At 38.4% G+C, this 13804-nt stretch overlaps 1 protein-coding gene across 1 annotated transcript in view; it reads right to left on the bottom strand.

Moving 5' to 3' along the window:
* The window catches only part of LOC149807106 (uncharacterized), a 166214-nt gene that overhangs the window by 91701 nt on the left and 60709 nt on the right, over positions 1-13804 (bottom strand). The window contains exons 13-15 of the mRNA XM_089962073.1: positions 13040-13211; positions 7364-7589; positions 1656-1795 (exon numbers count right to left, since the gene is read on the bottom strand). Of these exons, the coding sequence (XP_089818199.1) occupies positions 1656-1795; positions 7364-7589; positions 13040-13211 (538 nt within the window). The remainder of the gene's footprint in view (positions 1-1655; positions 1796-7363; positions 7590-13039; positions 13212-13804) is intronic.

Raw genomic sequence — 13804 nt, forward strand, 5'->3', positions numbered from 1 at the left:
CAAGTATGAGAAGAAAGTCTTTAAAACACACTTAAAAAAATACATAATCAAAATGGCTCATAGAATCAAAATATAATAAAAATATTTCTTAGAATAAATGCATCTAACAGCTACATATTATCCTTTTGGTCCATTTCCCAACAGAATAAATACATCTAACAGCTACATATTATGCTTTTGATCCCATTCCTATAGAATAAATACATCTAACAGCTACATATCATGCTTTTGATCCCATTCCCATAGAATAAATACATCTAACAGCTACATATTATCCTTTTGATCCCATTCCTATAGAATAAATACATCTAACAGCTACATATTATACTTTTGATCCCATTCCCATATAATAAATGCATCTAACAGCTACATATTATACTTTTGATCCCATTCCCAATAGAATAAATACATCTAACAGCTACATATTATCCTTTTGGTCCATTTCCCAATAGAATAAATACATCTAAAAGCTACATATTATGCTTTTGATCCCATTCCTATAGAATAAATACATCTAACAGCTACATATCATGCTTTTGATCCCATTCCCATAGAATAAATACATCTAACAGCTACATATGATCCTTTTGATCCCATTCCCATAGAATAAATGCATCTAACAGCTACATATTATGCTTTTGATCCCATTCCCATAGAATAAATACATCTAACAGCTACATATTATACTTTTGATCCCATTCCCAATAGAATAAATGCATCTAACAGCTACATATTATGCTTTTGATCCCATTCCCAATAGAATAAATGCATCTAACAGCTACATATTATGCTTTTGATCCCATTCCCAATAGAATAAATGCATCTAACAGCTACATATTATGCTTTTGGCTTTTGATCCCATTCCCAATAGAATAAATACATTTAACAGCTACATATTATGCTTTTGATCCCATTCCCAATAGAATAAATACATCTAACAGTTACATATTATGCTTTTGATCCCATTCCCAATAGAATAAATGCATCTAACAGCTACATATTATGCTTTTGATCCCATTCCCAATAGAATAAATGCATATAACAGCTACATATTATGCTTTTGGCTTTTGATCCCATTCCCAATAGAATAAATACATCTAACAGCTACATATTATGCTTTTGGCTTTTGATCCCATTCCCAATAGAATAAATGCATCTAACAGCTACATATTATGCTTTTGGCTTTTGATCCCATTCCCAACAGAATAAATGCATCTAACAGCTACATATTATGCTTTTGGCTTTTGATCCCATTCCCAATAGAATAAATGCATCTAACAGCTACATATTATGCTTTTGATCCCATTCCCAATAGAATAAATGCATCTAACAGCTACATATTATGCTTTTGGCTTCTGATCCCATTCCCAATAGAATAAATACATCTAACAGCTACATATTATGCTTTTGATCCCATTCCCAATAGAATAAATACATCTAACAGCTACATATTATGCTTTTGATCCATTCCCAATAGAATAAATGCATCTAACAGCTACATATTATGCTTTTGGCTTTTGATCCCATTCCCAATAGAATAAATACATCTAACAGTTACATATTATGCTTTTGATCCCATTCCTATAGAATAAATGCATGTGGTAAAAGATACTATTAAGATGAAAGAAGTGAAAATTTAGATGTCTGATACTCACATCTCTTATTCTGCTTCCTTGTAGGGGATGCTGGTGGGACAATGCCATTGCCTTGGTTATTACTGACAAGGGCCTGAAGTTTACCTTGTAAGATGGACTCTGGGGACAGACTTGCAGGCAGCTGTAGGGGCTTCTTGGCCCTAGAGGAGTCAATGTGGAGTAGTTTAGTGATTTTGTATTTTATTTTATGATGGAGCTCTTAAACATTTAAATGTTATAATCATGGACTTCTAATAATTATATAATATTATAATTAAAGTTTTAATCACCATACTAGAATTCAGCCTGTCCTGAATTTTCTAGAAATTTATAAAAGATTAATAAATAACCATTACCTACCATAAATAAATGCAACTTGGAATATATTCATTGAAGATAATTTTTTATTCAATATATATTTGATAATTATAAACAAATGATCCTAACATATGAGATGCAATCATTGTTATTTCTGCCTGGTCTTTGTAAGTGGAATTGTTCTTCAATTTGTTACAATGGGTCTTCTGGAAAGATTTAGGTAAAAAACAATTAAGGCAAGTAACCAGTCAACCACAGAAATAATAGCATCATTATGTACTTTGAAAATTCACTTGTTAAAATATAGATATTCAGGGAGGTAAAACTAATTGTAATTTAGAATTATTGCAATGATATTTCTTTACCTGGCACTAGTCCCCAATCCATGGTGATTATTCCCTTTTCCCATTAATAATAGGTCTAAAATTTAAATAAAAGCATGATCTCAGTCTGATACCTCAGTGAGCTTCCATCAATCACAATACTGGCAGTAGTTGTATGTAGTGGTTGCGGGACAAGGGGCAATTAACATTATCCCACAGGTTTTCGTAGGTCAAGTGGCTGGGTGAGAAGGGGAAATCCACTGTTAAAATTGTCCTTAGGTTTAACATTCGAAGTAAATGGTAACATTGTTATAAATGTCTGACCTCAGTTTAAAAGGACAATGGGAAATCATATGTCAAAATTGTCCTTAGGTTTACAATTGGGAGTAAATGGTAACATTGATAGAAGTGGCTGACCTCAATTTATCATGAAAATGAGAAATCCTATGTTAAAAGTGTCCTTAGGGTCACAATTGGGGGTAAATGGTAACATTCATAGAAGTGGCTGACCTCAATTTATCATGAAAATGAGAAATCCTATGTTAAAAGTGTCCTAAGGGTCACAATTGGGGGTAAATGGTAACATTGTTAGAAGTGGTTGACCTCAGTATTAGGACAAGGGGAAATCCTATGTTAAAATGGTCCATAGGTTTAATGTGAGAATGGTACTATGGGGATGAAAGTTTATAGGAACAAAAATTTATGGGGACAAAGGGTCAAAGATTTATAGGGACAAGGGAAAGAGTAATGATACTTTTTTTAATCTACAATTGAACACACACCTTTACAATCAAACACATGATTTTACAACCCTGTACCTGCATTTTGATTACTATTCAAACAACTCTTTTCAGCCAATCACCAAACTCATGTAAACTTACAGGCTACTGTTTAATGATGCTTGTCCCCCAATTGTCACATACAACTACTATCATCCTTATATGACTGAGACTGAAAAGATATGTGTGGGAGGACAGTGAACTGAGCAATAATAGCAGGTAAATATTAATTAATTAAATTTAGTTTTATCACCATAAAAACTACATTTTAATAGCAGTAATACATTACCAGCTATTACAGCATTGCAGAATTTACCAACCTGGTTGGAGGCTGATGGCCTAAGATAAACTGTCAAAGTTAACTTACCACTGCTGACGAGAAAGAGTTCTACTGCAGACTAGAGGAAGGTTGGACAACTGTTGGGCTGACAAAATTGAGCCCAGTGTATAAATGCCCTCACTCTGGTATGACACTGATTGAAGGAAAAATGACAAGATGGAATGTGGTTTGATAGCACCATCCAAATCAGAATGATTATGAAGGGTAAGAAATGCAGCAAGAGCCCTGACTTCAATTTATTTTCATAACATAATGATCTTTCTCAGTGAGAGACTGATAAGTGCTTTTAACAGTCCAAACAATCCATCTTGAGATGATTGATGGAGAAATATCTGAGGTCCCCATCGGAAAGACTGTTCAGATGTTTTCATTTCTTTTGTGATTAGAAAAGTAAAGCTCTAACTGGGCACTGGAGTCCATATTGACCATCCCCAGCACAGATATGACTGAGGCTGGGAATTCATCTAGGAAAAGGCTCTACCAATGGTAGCTGATTCTTTGTCAAAGAAGTAAGTTGGCATAAAAAGACAAACTGAATCATAGTACCACTTTATTGTAAACAACCGTTTCCCACATTAACAAGGAACGAGGTTCACTACCTCATCTCACTAATGCTAGAAACAAAAAAGCCTTTTTTAAGGATAATTTTCTCAAAGATTCAAAAGAAGGCTTAGAAAACAACTAAAGAACACAAAAGAAGGTTCTGAATGACGTGAGTCCAAAACTACAGTGCAACCAATAGAGAAATTAAAGAGTATTCAAGTGGCTTGCAGTTAATGTGGGGCTGATAGGATCAATTAGAGAATCTTCTCCATTTCGCATCATAAACATCAGAAGTGGACTGCCTTCTAGCCTGATTGATGCATTTGGCAACCTAAAGAACATCCATGAATAAAATCCTGTGCTCTGAATGTTTGTCACTCTCTCTACTGTGCCTTTCCTTTAAAGGTATGCACATATTCCCATAATGATACCAGTTGGGACTGGTGAAACCAAATGGCAGTCCTTGAAATAGGACAGGTATCCCATAAGTGAAACTGGCAACCCTAAATGTGAAAAGGACCCATGCATGTGGTCTGACCAAACCTTGGGAAAAAGGGCCAGTATGGCATCTAGAAGAGAGGGACTTGGAAAGAGAGGGTGTAACGACCTAGGTATGACCATCACCTCATCCTGAGAATAATAGGCACAAATAATTTTAAAATTGGGTCTGATGTGTTTTGCTGGTGCCCCAACTTAAAACATATAGAGGGGTGAGCAATGGACTTTTTGGAATGGGGGCGTTTCATGTCTGGTTTAGCCAGGTCTGGTACCACATCAAGGGATTAGTGTTGCTGATCCCTCAAATTTTGTAGGGCCAATGCAGGGATAACCCCGAAGATAACATTTCTGCATCAAGCTGAGTGAACTTCGACAAAATTTTTGCTGTGCTAAACAAAGTATTTGATGTCTCCAAGGTTTCTCAGTGTCTTAGTGATGGCCTTCAACAATTTCTGCAAAGCCTTGAGATCCAAAGCCTAAGGGAGATTGACCCAGGTCCCTGCTGTAATCGCCACCTGGGAAGCACCCAAGTCCAAAACTGTAAACTTAGGAGACAAAGCAGGAGAATGGACCCTATAAGTGAAGGCAGAAATCAAGGGCAGAAGTGTACAAGATGGTACAGACCACTCTTTCTGCTTTCTGGTAGCTACCTGGCCTTGAGACAATTTCTGAGTGTGTTCCATAACCATCCACTCAGGTCTACTTAAATTGTCCCTTCTTAGCTCCTCTCCATCCTGGAAAGGGTTATATTGTCTGAGAAATTTCGAAAGAGATCTATGAATGGAGGAGATGAATCTTATCTTAAAGGTCAAGGATCCACAGTTCCTGCACTTCCATCAAATGACCCATAGTGTGGGAGAAATATACAGATACCAACAGTGGAAAATGACCCAACATAACAGGTTTTTCTGGAAATTCATCTGTGTCAGCTATAAAACTGGTAGTTCATCATCTGTCTTCAGTATTTGGGGACTGTTCTGTCTTATCTCCCAAACTGGAGAAGGAGACTTCAAGATTGAGGGTATGTGGCCAGTACTCACATATGTGTCTGTGTGTGTGTGTGATAAACAAGACTAACCCATTGTTTGGAGAAAGGGATGTGTGACTTCCTCACAACACAGGATGAGGCAAGTGGTGGTTCACCATCCCCCACTTCCTTGGTAAAAGGCCAGAGGGAGTGAAGATGATCTATAGCCTGAATGGGATCATCGAGAAAAGAGGGGTATTAATCATTTCTCTTTGATAAGTCATCAAAACTCTGATTCCATTCCCCAGAAGGACTGACTGGTAACAGGAAGGGGATAGGGGGGCTTAGCTACCTTATCCATTTCCCTTGACTGATGTTCAAAGCCCAGTGCCTGGTCCTAAGACCAAGTGTCCAGTGCCCAAAGCTCAGTGATCAGACACAAAAACTGGGAGACTGGTACCAATCGCCATATTTGATGACACTTGAAGAGTGTCACTTGACAAATTACCTGATACCATGATACAATGCCCAGTGCTCAGTGACAGACCTTTGGTGACTACCTGACACATTACCTAATGGCACCCAATGACCCATGTCAGACATTTGGTGACTATTGCTTGCCACACATCATGGTGACTGGTCACCCATCACCATGACTAACCTGATGCTACTGGAGTATCTGTTCAGAGAACTAAACTCAGATTAATGAGATCCATTCAATTTCCTTAAGGCTGGACTTACTACTGAGTGATGGCAAATTCACTCCATTGGAAAGTACTGAGGATCCCTCCCTCACAGGAGCCAATACCTTCCTCCCATGTGTATGTGATTACACCCTAGTAGGATCATGTGGTTTCCATGCCCTGGGACATCCAGTGATGAAGAAAAAGATGTGGTTTCATTTCCTAAAGGGGACTTTTTAACTGCTAAGTTTCATGTCTTGTCGGTCCAAAGGTGAAAAAACTGCAACTGTCCATGTGTAGGAATAGAGTACATGCAAAGCAGGTAGTTTATGTGTTCCATGTGGTATTTCACCAACAACTTTAGACATACTGCATGCTGTGTCCCAAGTGGTAACTGCATTTACCTACAATCTGAGGCATACTGCATGCTGAAAGCAAATTTAAAAAAAAAGAATGAACCTGAACAAAAGCTGGATGGTTAATACTTACCCAAACATTGGCCACTTAGAGAAGAGAATAATACTCAAAGTATCAAATTAAACAAAAAAAGAAACAGATAGAAGTATAAATTATGCAAGGACTGGAGACAAAATATTCAATACAACACATAGAGGGATACAACTGAAAGTAAAAATGACAAAAGACAACTTTGATAATGAAAATGTTGAATGATTAAGAGGAACTTCATGAAGTCCAAGGAAAAGAAGAACAATATTTGAAATGATGGAAGCTGGTTAACATATTCTAGACATCAAATTGCTAATTTGGGGATGTAATAATCACCTTGGAGCATAAACCAGGGAAAAAAATACAGCAACACAATATTAGTTTTTAATATATAGCTGCTATTAAACAATCAGTAATAAATCAGGAGAATAACATCAGCCTAATTTTCATTTAGGTAGTAAGTGATTGTTTAATCGGTTGATAAATTTTCTAAAAAATGTTGCAAAGATTTAATCATAGTAAAATGACAAAAGCTTTACCATTGATTATAATCATGTTAATAGGTAGGTAGGGGTTATTATTGCTATAAAAACTGGAACAAACAAATACAAAAGTTTCATAAAAATTACAAGCCAAATTTAATCACTGTGACTTTAATTAATATTTTACGACACCCAAAACTGTGTTAAATCTGAATATGATATTTATGGATTCTAATGCATTGTTGCGGGCAAGACTACAAAATCGGGTAATTTTACAAACTGAAAATCTAAGAAAAACTAACAAAAATATTATTTGACTTGATATAGTGGTATATTAGTTTTCAGTTACCTCTTGTACACATGTGGTGCAATCTCCTTATGTTTGTGATGTGCAACAACCAACAAAAATGCAGTTTTCCAGTCCCCCAGTTTATGTGCAAACCAGGCCATCTCACAAACAAGACCACTGAGTAGCAGGTATTCCACAGTTCTCTCTGTAGTCCATACACTACTTAAGCCATCATGTGTGATGATTCTCGTGATGTCTTCATGGTATCTGGGGATGATTCGGTTATCTGGATGAAAACAAATTCAAATTTCATTCCATTTTTAATCATATTTTTTTAAATACAGTCTTTTCTAACACAGATATTTTTTAAACTCCTTACATGGACAAATACTTTTCACAAAATGTAAATAACATCTAATTTATACTTGATATTGATATACATATGAACAGTAAATAACCTTCCATTTATAGCTGAAACCAATATACACATCACCTGCAAATAACATCCCATTCATAGTTGATAGTGATACTGTACACACATCACCTGTAATACTTCAATTATACTTTAAATTGATATACACATAACTGTAAATAGCTTCTCATTTATAGTTGATATACTCATCAACTGGATAAAAAGAAGTTTAAAACAAGATGGCTGCAAATAAAGCCAGCCTGATTGACTGATGGATTGCTGATTGACACATAGGTAGATAGACAAGTGGCAGACAAATAACTCTATCACTTTTAATAAATCTTCCAATAGTTGTGATTACATGTCAATGGGGAATAAAGGTAGTTTTTTTGTGGTAAAACTAATTTTAGTTATGCAATACTTACCGATGGCTACTGTTTAGCTTTCTTTTTGTGCTAAAAAAAGTGTACCATCCATTTCATGTACATCCTCCCTTAGAGTGAAGTATGGTCAGTATGACACAATTCCTCATGCAGCTTGCTTGTCCCTGGTTATGTGCACAATAAGAACAGCTAGCTCATCTTTTCATAGACGGCTGCTACATCAGGACATCAGAGTGGGGTGGAAGGAGGGCATTTGACAATAGCCATGGGTGAATATTGCATAATTAAAATTAGTTTTATCCCCCCAAGAAAACTACATTTTAATAGCAGCAATAGATTACCCATGGCTATTGTTTAGCTGAATTTGTCAGTAAGGAGGGTTGGCTAATGCTCCATTAAACTGATTAAAAAAAACAGAGAAAATGGAAAATACCATTGGTGTAGAGGTCCATGCTATGGAAGGTTGGTATTTCTCAGGGCCACATGTTGTGCCATAACAATGGGGCCCAGAGAAAAGATGTCTGTGCTTTATTGTGATAACAAGCAGAGGTAAAAGGAAGAAAAGGTAGTATGGGAATGCCAAAATGCTGCCTTCATGATGTCCTCCAAGGACGAGTGATTAAGGTAGGCCCATGAGGTAGCAATGGCTTGAACCTCATGGGCTTTAAGTTTCATAAAGGGAAGGTCTCAGTCAGAAAGAGTCCGTTATGCTCCTTTGATTGTGATGACAATTCATTGCAAAATAGTGGCAGCTGAAATGTCTACAGAACCCTTGAGAGGGAGGAAAAGACACTTCCTACCATTTCTTCTTCCTTTGGATGCCTTAAGATAGAAACGAAGTGCCCACACGGGACATTAAAAACTATCTGTATCATCTGCAGCACAGATTCAACTAAGACTGGGGATTTCTATTGGTAGTGGCAATATGGAAGGGAGTCGATTTCTTGCTAAAAATCTCGGTTGAGAAAGGAGGGAAACCGAATCATAATTGTCATTAAACTGGAGACAGCCACAGCCAATAGATAAGGCATGAATATCACTTTGTCATTGAACTGAGGTGAGGGCAAGCAGAAACACAGTCTTGAGAGTGAGGTCCTTAAAAGAAACCTCACTCAATGGTTCATCAGCGGTTTTGATTAATGACTATAAAAGACAAGAAAGATTCCATCTAGGTGTAAGAGAGTGCGAGACAGGTCTCTGCAGCTCAAAATACTTTATAAGATTGCTAATCTGAACCAATTAATGTGCCTTCTGAGAGAATTTAAGTGTGTTAGAAATGGCAGTTCTGTAGCCTTTGATAGTGGATACAGATCATTTTTTGTTCTCAAAGAGAAACAAGGAAATTAGATACAAACGTTACAGAAAGGCAGCTATGATGAATATGTTTCATACTGCACCAATCACAGAAGATTCTCCACCCTGCATCATAGACCTTGGATGAAGAAGCTTTCCTGGCCTGAATGATGCAACTGGCAACTCGGCACCAAAAGGTGTTCTGGTGGAGAGACCACTTGAGATGAGCCAAGCGTGAAGGTGGAGAATTTGTTGGTTATTGTGGAGGAGGGATCCCCAGTGTCATGACAGAAGATCCCTCCTGAGAGGAAGAGGAGCTATCAACAGGTCCAGAAGATTGCTGAACTACAAGCACTGAGGCCACGCTGGGACCATGAGAATGATCTAAACAGTGGAAGTTCTGACTTTTTTTAAACATATGAGGAATCAGTTGGAAGGGTGGGAAGGTGTAAGCAAACAGTCAATCCCACTGGCGACTGAATGCATCCACTGCTCAAGCTCCTTGATCCGGGACAGGAGAAATGTAAAAAGGGAGTCTGTTGTTGAGCTTGGTTGCAAACTGATCCACTAGGGGCCTTCCCCATAGCAAGAACAGGGACTCTGTAACAGAGCGGTGAAGAGTCCATTCTGTGAGGATGGCTCAGCCAGTTCTGAAGAGACTGTCTGCCAAAATGTTCTTCTTGCCCGGAATATGCTACGTTCTCTGAGGTGGCCCAGTGAAGAAGGTTCCAGACTTCCACACAAAGAGAAGGGGCATGTGTGCCTCCTTGACATCAGAGATAAGCAATGATGGACGTGTTGTCATCGGAGACCATGAAATATCAACCCCTTACTCTCTTGATGCAACCTTGCAATGCTAGGTATACAGCCTTCATTTCAAGGTTGTTTATGTGGAGGGATGACTTGGACAGGGTCCAATTTCCATGTAGAATTATAATCTCTGGTTCTAAATGAGTGCCCCAATTGGAATCTGACACATCAGCGAACAGATAGGAGTGGGGTTCGGATGTTTGCATGGGGATTTTCCATTCATGAATCTGTCCTGATTCATCCACCATTGCAGATGCTGATCCTTGAAAGATCACTGTTGATAGAGAATCTTTGTGAAGTTTCCACCTTGCAAGAAGTAGGAACTGTAGAGGTCACATATGGCAATGTCCTATTAGAACAAAGTCAACATTGGTGTTCAAGGTTCCCAGAAGGGACAGGTACAGTCGAGCAGACAAAGAAATTACTGCTAGTAACGTCTCTAACAAGGCCAGGATTCAATCTATTTGATCCCGTGGAACTGAAAGTTCTGGTTTGTGAGGAAATTCATCCCATGTAAACAATGAATTGAAAAACTTCCTCCTCAAAGCAAAACCAGAGATATCTGTCGAGAGGAGGAAATATGGGGATTTGTAGAGGCATCCTGAACATTGATGTTGAATACCAAATTGGATGATCAAAGCGCATTCCAGATTGAGGAGGTGGTCTCCATCTTGAAAGGTTCTTCCAGAAGAAACTAATTTAAAGGGAAGAGGTCAATTACAATGAGAAACTTTCCACTTTTCTTGGTGACCAGGAAGATACGGGAATAGAAGGCAAGTGACTGATCATTCACAAACCTCTTGACTGCCCCTTTCTGTACAAGGATGTGCACTTCTTCCTCAGTTTTACCAGATTGGATTGGTGAAGAAAGATGGGGGCCTGGATAGAGGAGGTAGTTCCCAAAACTGGAGTTGAAACCACTCGTTCACTAAAGAAAGGACCCAAAGATCATCCGTGATGCTTGCCAAGGTCTTTTTTCCTAGGCTTGTGAGAGGTATGTGCGGCAGGGGAGGGTTCAAGTCCCTAGGGCTGTCCCTCAACCCCTCTTTTGGGCAAAGAAGGGGCCTGTGGAAATTGCCTCCTTCCCTTCCAGGTTTGTCGGTCATGTCTGTTTTTTGGTTTCTGGGAGCCAGATGGATGAGAAGGAGGAGGCCCATTTTGAGGATGCACATTGGACTGAGGCTGTGTCCACTCGAAGAAGTTTGCAGAAGGCAATTCACATTGACACATTTTCCTGGCCAATTTCAATGGGCCTGAGTGGATGTGAAGGATCCAACAAGTCTTGAGATGCCACTGAAGGAATGAGGCCTCCAAACAGACTCTCAGCTTCAAGCGCAGCAGCCCTAAGGATGTCTTCACTGTGATCAAGAAGTACCTTTGAAGAGTCCAAAGCAACATCATGACAGATGTGAAGAAGTTCCACCAACAAAGCTATAGAAACAGAAAGTGCATGCCAAGATGTCTTGGCCACAGTTTTCCAAGTAGCAACCCCCTGGAGAAACCAAAACTTGAGGGAAAAGGTTACAACCAAAATGTTTAGAAAAAATGAACAGATAACACAACACCATTAGATATAATTATTGTAGAGGCCAGGTCTCAATTGTGGTTAAAAAATACTGCAACAGGCACATTTTCTTTGGTGTTTGACACACGTCTGATCACATCAACGTCCTTCAAGAAGATGAGCTAGCTGTGCCTGTTTTGCACATAACATACCAAGGACAGGCGAGCTGCATGTGGAATCGCATCATACTGACAATTCTTCACTCTAACAGAGGATGTATGCATGTCAAATGGACAGTACGTTTATCTGGCACAAAAAGGAAAGCTAAACAATAGCCATGGGTAAGCTATTGCTGCTATTAAATTGGATTTTATAAACTGAGCACTGTTAAATTGAGACTTGTTAGTTGCAGAAGGGGGTGGGAAGGTGGTTTTTGAGTCCTAAGAGCTGTGAGTTCTGGTATGAGCTGAAGTTGAAGCCATCTAACTGTAAAATATATGCAAATGCCTGGGAAAGTTGAAATGACTAAGCTGTAACCTGAACATTAGTGGGAATACTGTATTCAGTAATACAAATGCAAAAGCAAAGACCCAGATTGGCTGAAACATTATGTGCCAGATCTTGTCTGCATTTTTCTCTTAAATTGGCTGGTGAAAAAAACAGAACAGACCCAATCTACTATCACAATTCGCCAGATCTGAGTCTGCATTTTTCTCTTAAATTTACTGGTGAAAAAAAACAGAACAGACCCAATCTACTATCATAATTCGCCAGATCTGAGTCTGCATTGTTATCTTGAAATGACTTGTAAAAAGAACAGAACAGACCCAATCTACTATCACAATGTGCCAAATCTGGGTTTGCATTGTTCTCTTGAAATGACTGGTGAAAAGAACAGAACAATCTACGGTCATAATATGGTATGTCTGGTCTGGGTCTGCTCATTGCCCTTTAAATGATTGTTGTTGTTGTAGGGTTTAACGCCATTTTCAGCACAAGATAGGCTATACATGGCGGCCAGTATAATTGGTGGAGGAAGAACCCTGGAAAACCCAGGGAAGAACCACCGACCCACGAGAAGCTACTGGCAGGCTTTCTCACGTACCAACGTTAGCCGAGGCTGGACTCGAACTCACGCAGACAGAGGTGAGATGGCAGTGATCTGTAACGGCGAGCGCTTTAGACCACTCGGCCACTCGGGGCCCCCCCTTTAAATGATAAGGCAAACATAATAACACAGACCTCTATCTACAGCTGTATACTGCACCAACAAATCCAGTGTACATTGTTTGCAACTTAGCACATGTTAAACATGAGTTAATATGAACACTTACTGACAGATGTGTCTCCCATGTGTATCGAGGGCAGAGCCTGGGCATTGTGTGGAGGGTATATGAACAGAGTCTGGTTGCTGAAGTAGGAAGCCATAAAACGAGCCATGGACTGGACCACCTGACGTATGGCTTTATTTCTGATACATGGCACAAGTTCCTCTTCCTCAGAATTCTGGAACAAAGAAGTTCTTCCTTTCATAAAAATTGTGACCGGAATTAACAAGCTGTGTGTTACACTGAATTTTGAAAACAATGCACATTTTATTGACGAAATCTCAAAACTGCAGAATAAAATTCATAATTGTATGAAATGTTCATGCCACTGTGATATTTGTGATGCTGAGCCACAAATTATATTTTCATAACTTGCTTCAAAAGATTTTATAAAATGTGTTAGAAAGGGGGATAAATCTTCTATTTGTAATTTCTGAATCTTAATGGTGGTTTTACTGTAGCAAACCCACTAATAACATCCTCATATCCTAAAATACAAGATTCACACTGATTTGAAAATTTACACAGGTCTCTAAATTTTGGACATGAATAAAAATTCTGTCCACATTTCAGTCTCAGGAATTTATTGCATGCATTCCAAAAGAAGATAAAGATAGAAGATTCAAAACTAACTGAAGACCAATTTCATTGCCTAATGTGGACTATAACGTGTACTTCCTTCTTTAGAAATTGATGTGGGGTAATCAGAAAGGTTTTATGAAAGGAAGATTTATTGGTGAAAACACTAGAAATTTATATGATTTTATGGCT

This window comes from Sinohyriopsis cumingii, chromosome 1 (assembly GCF_028554795.1).
Source record: "Sinohyriopsis cumingii isolate HCF-2022 chromosome 1, ASM2855479v2, whole genome shotgun sequence".
In the NCBI taxonomy this organism is placed as follows: domain Eukaryota; kingdom Metazoa; phylum Mollusca; class Bivalvia; order Unionida; family Unionidae; genus Sinohyriopsis; species Sinohyriopsis cumingii.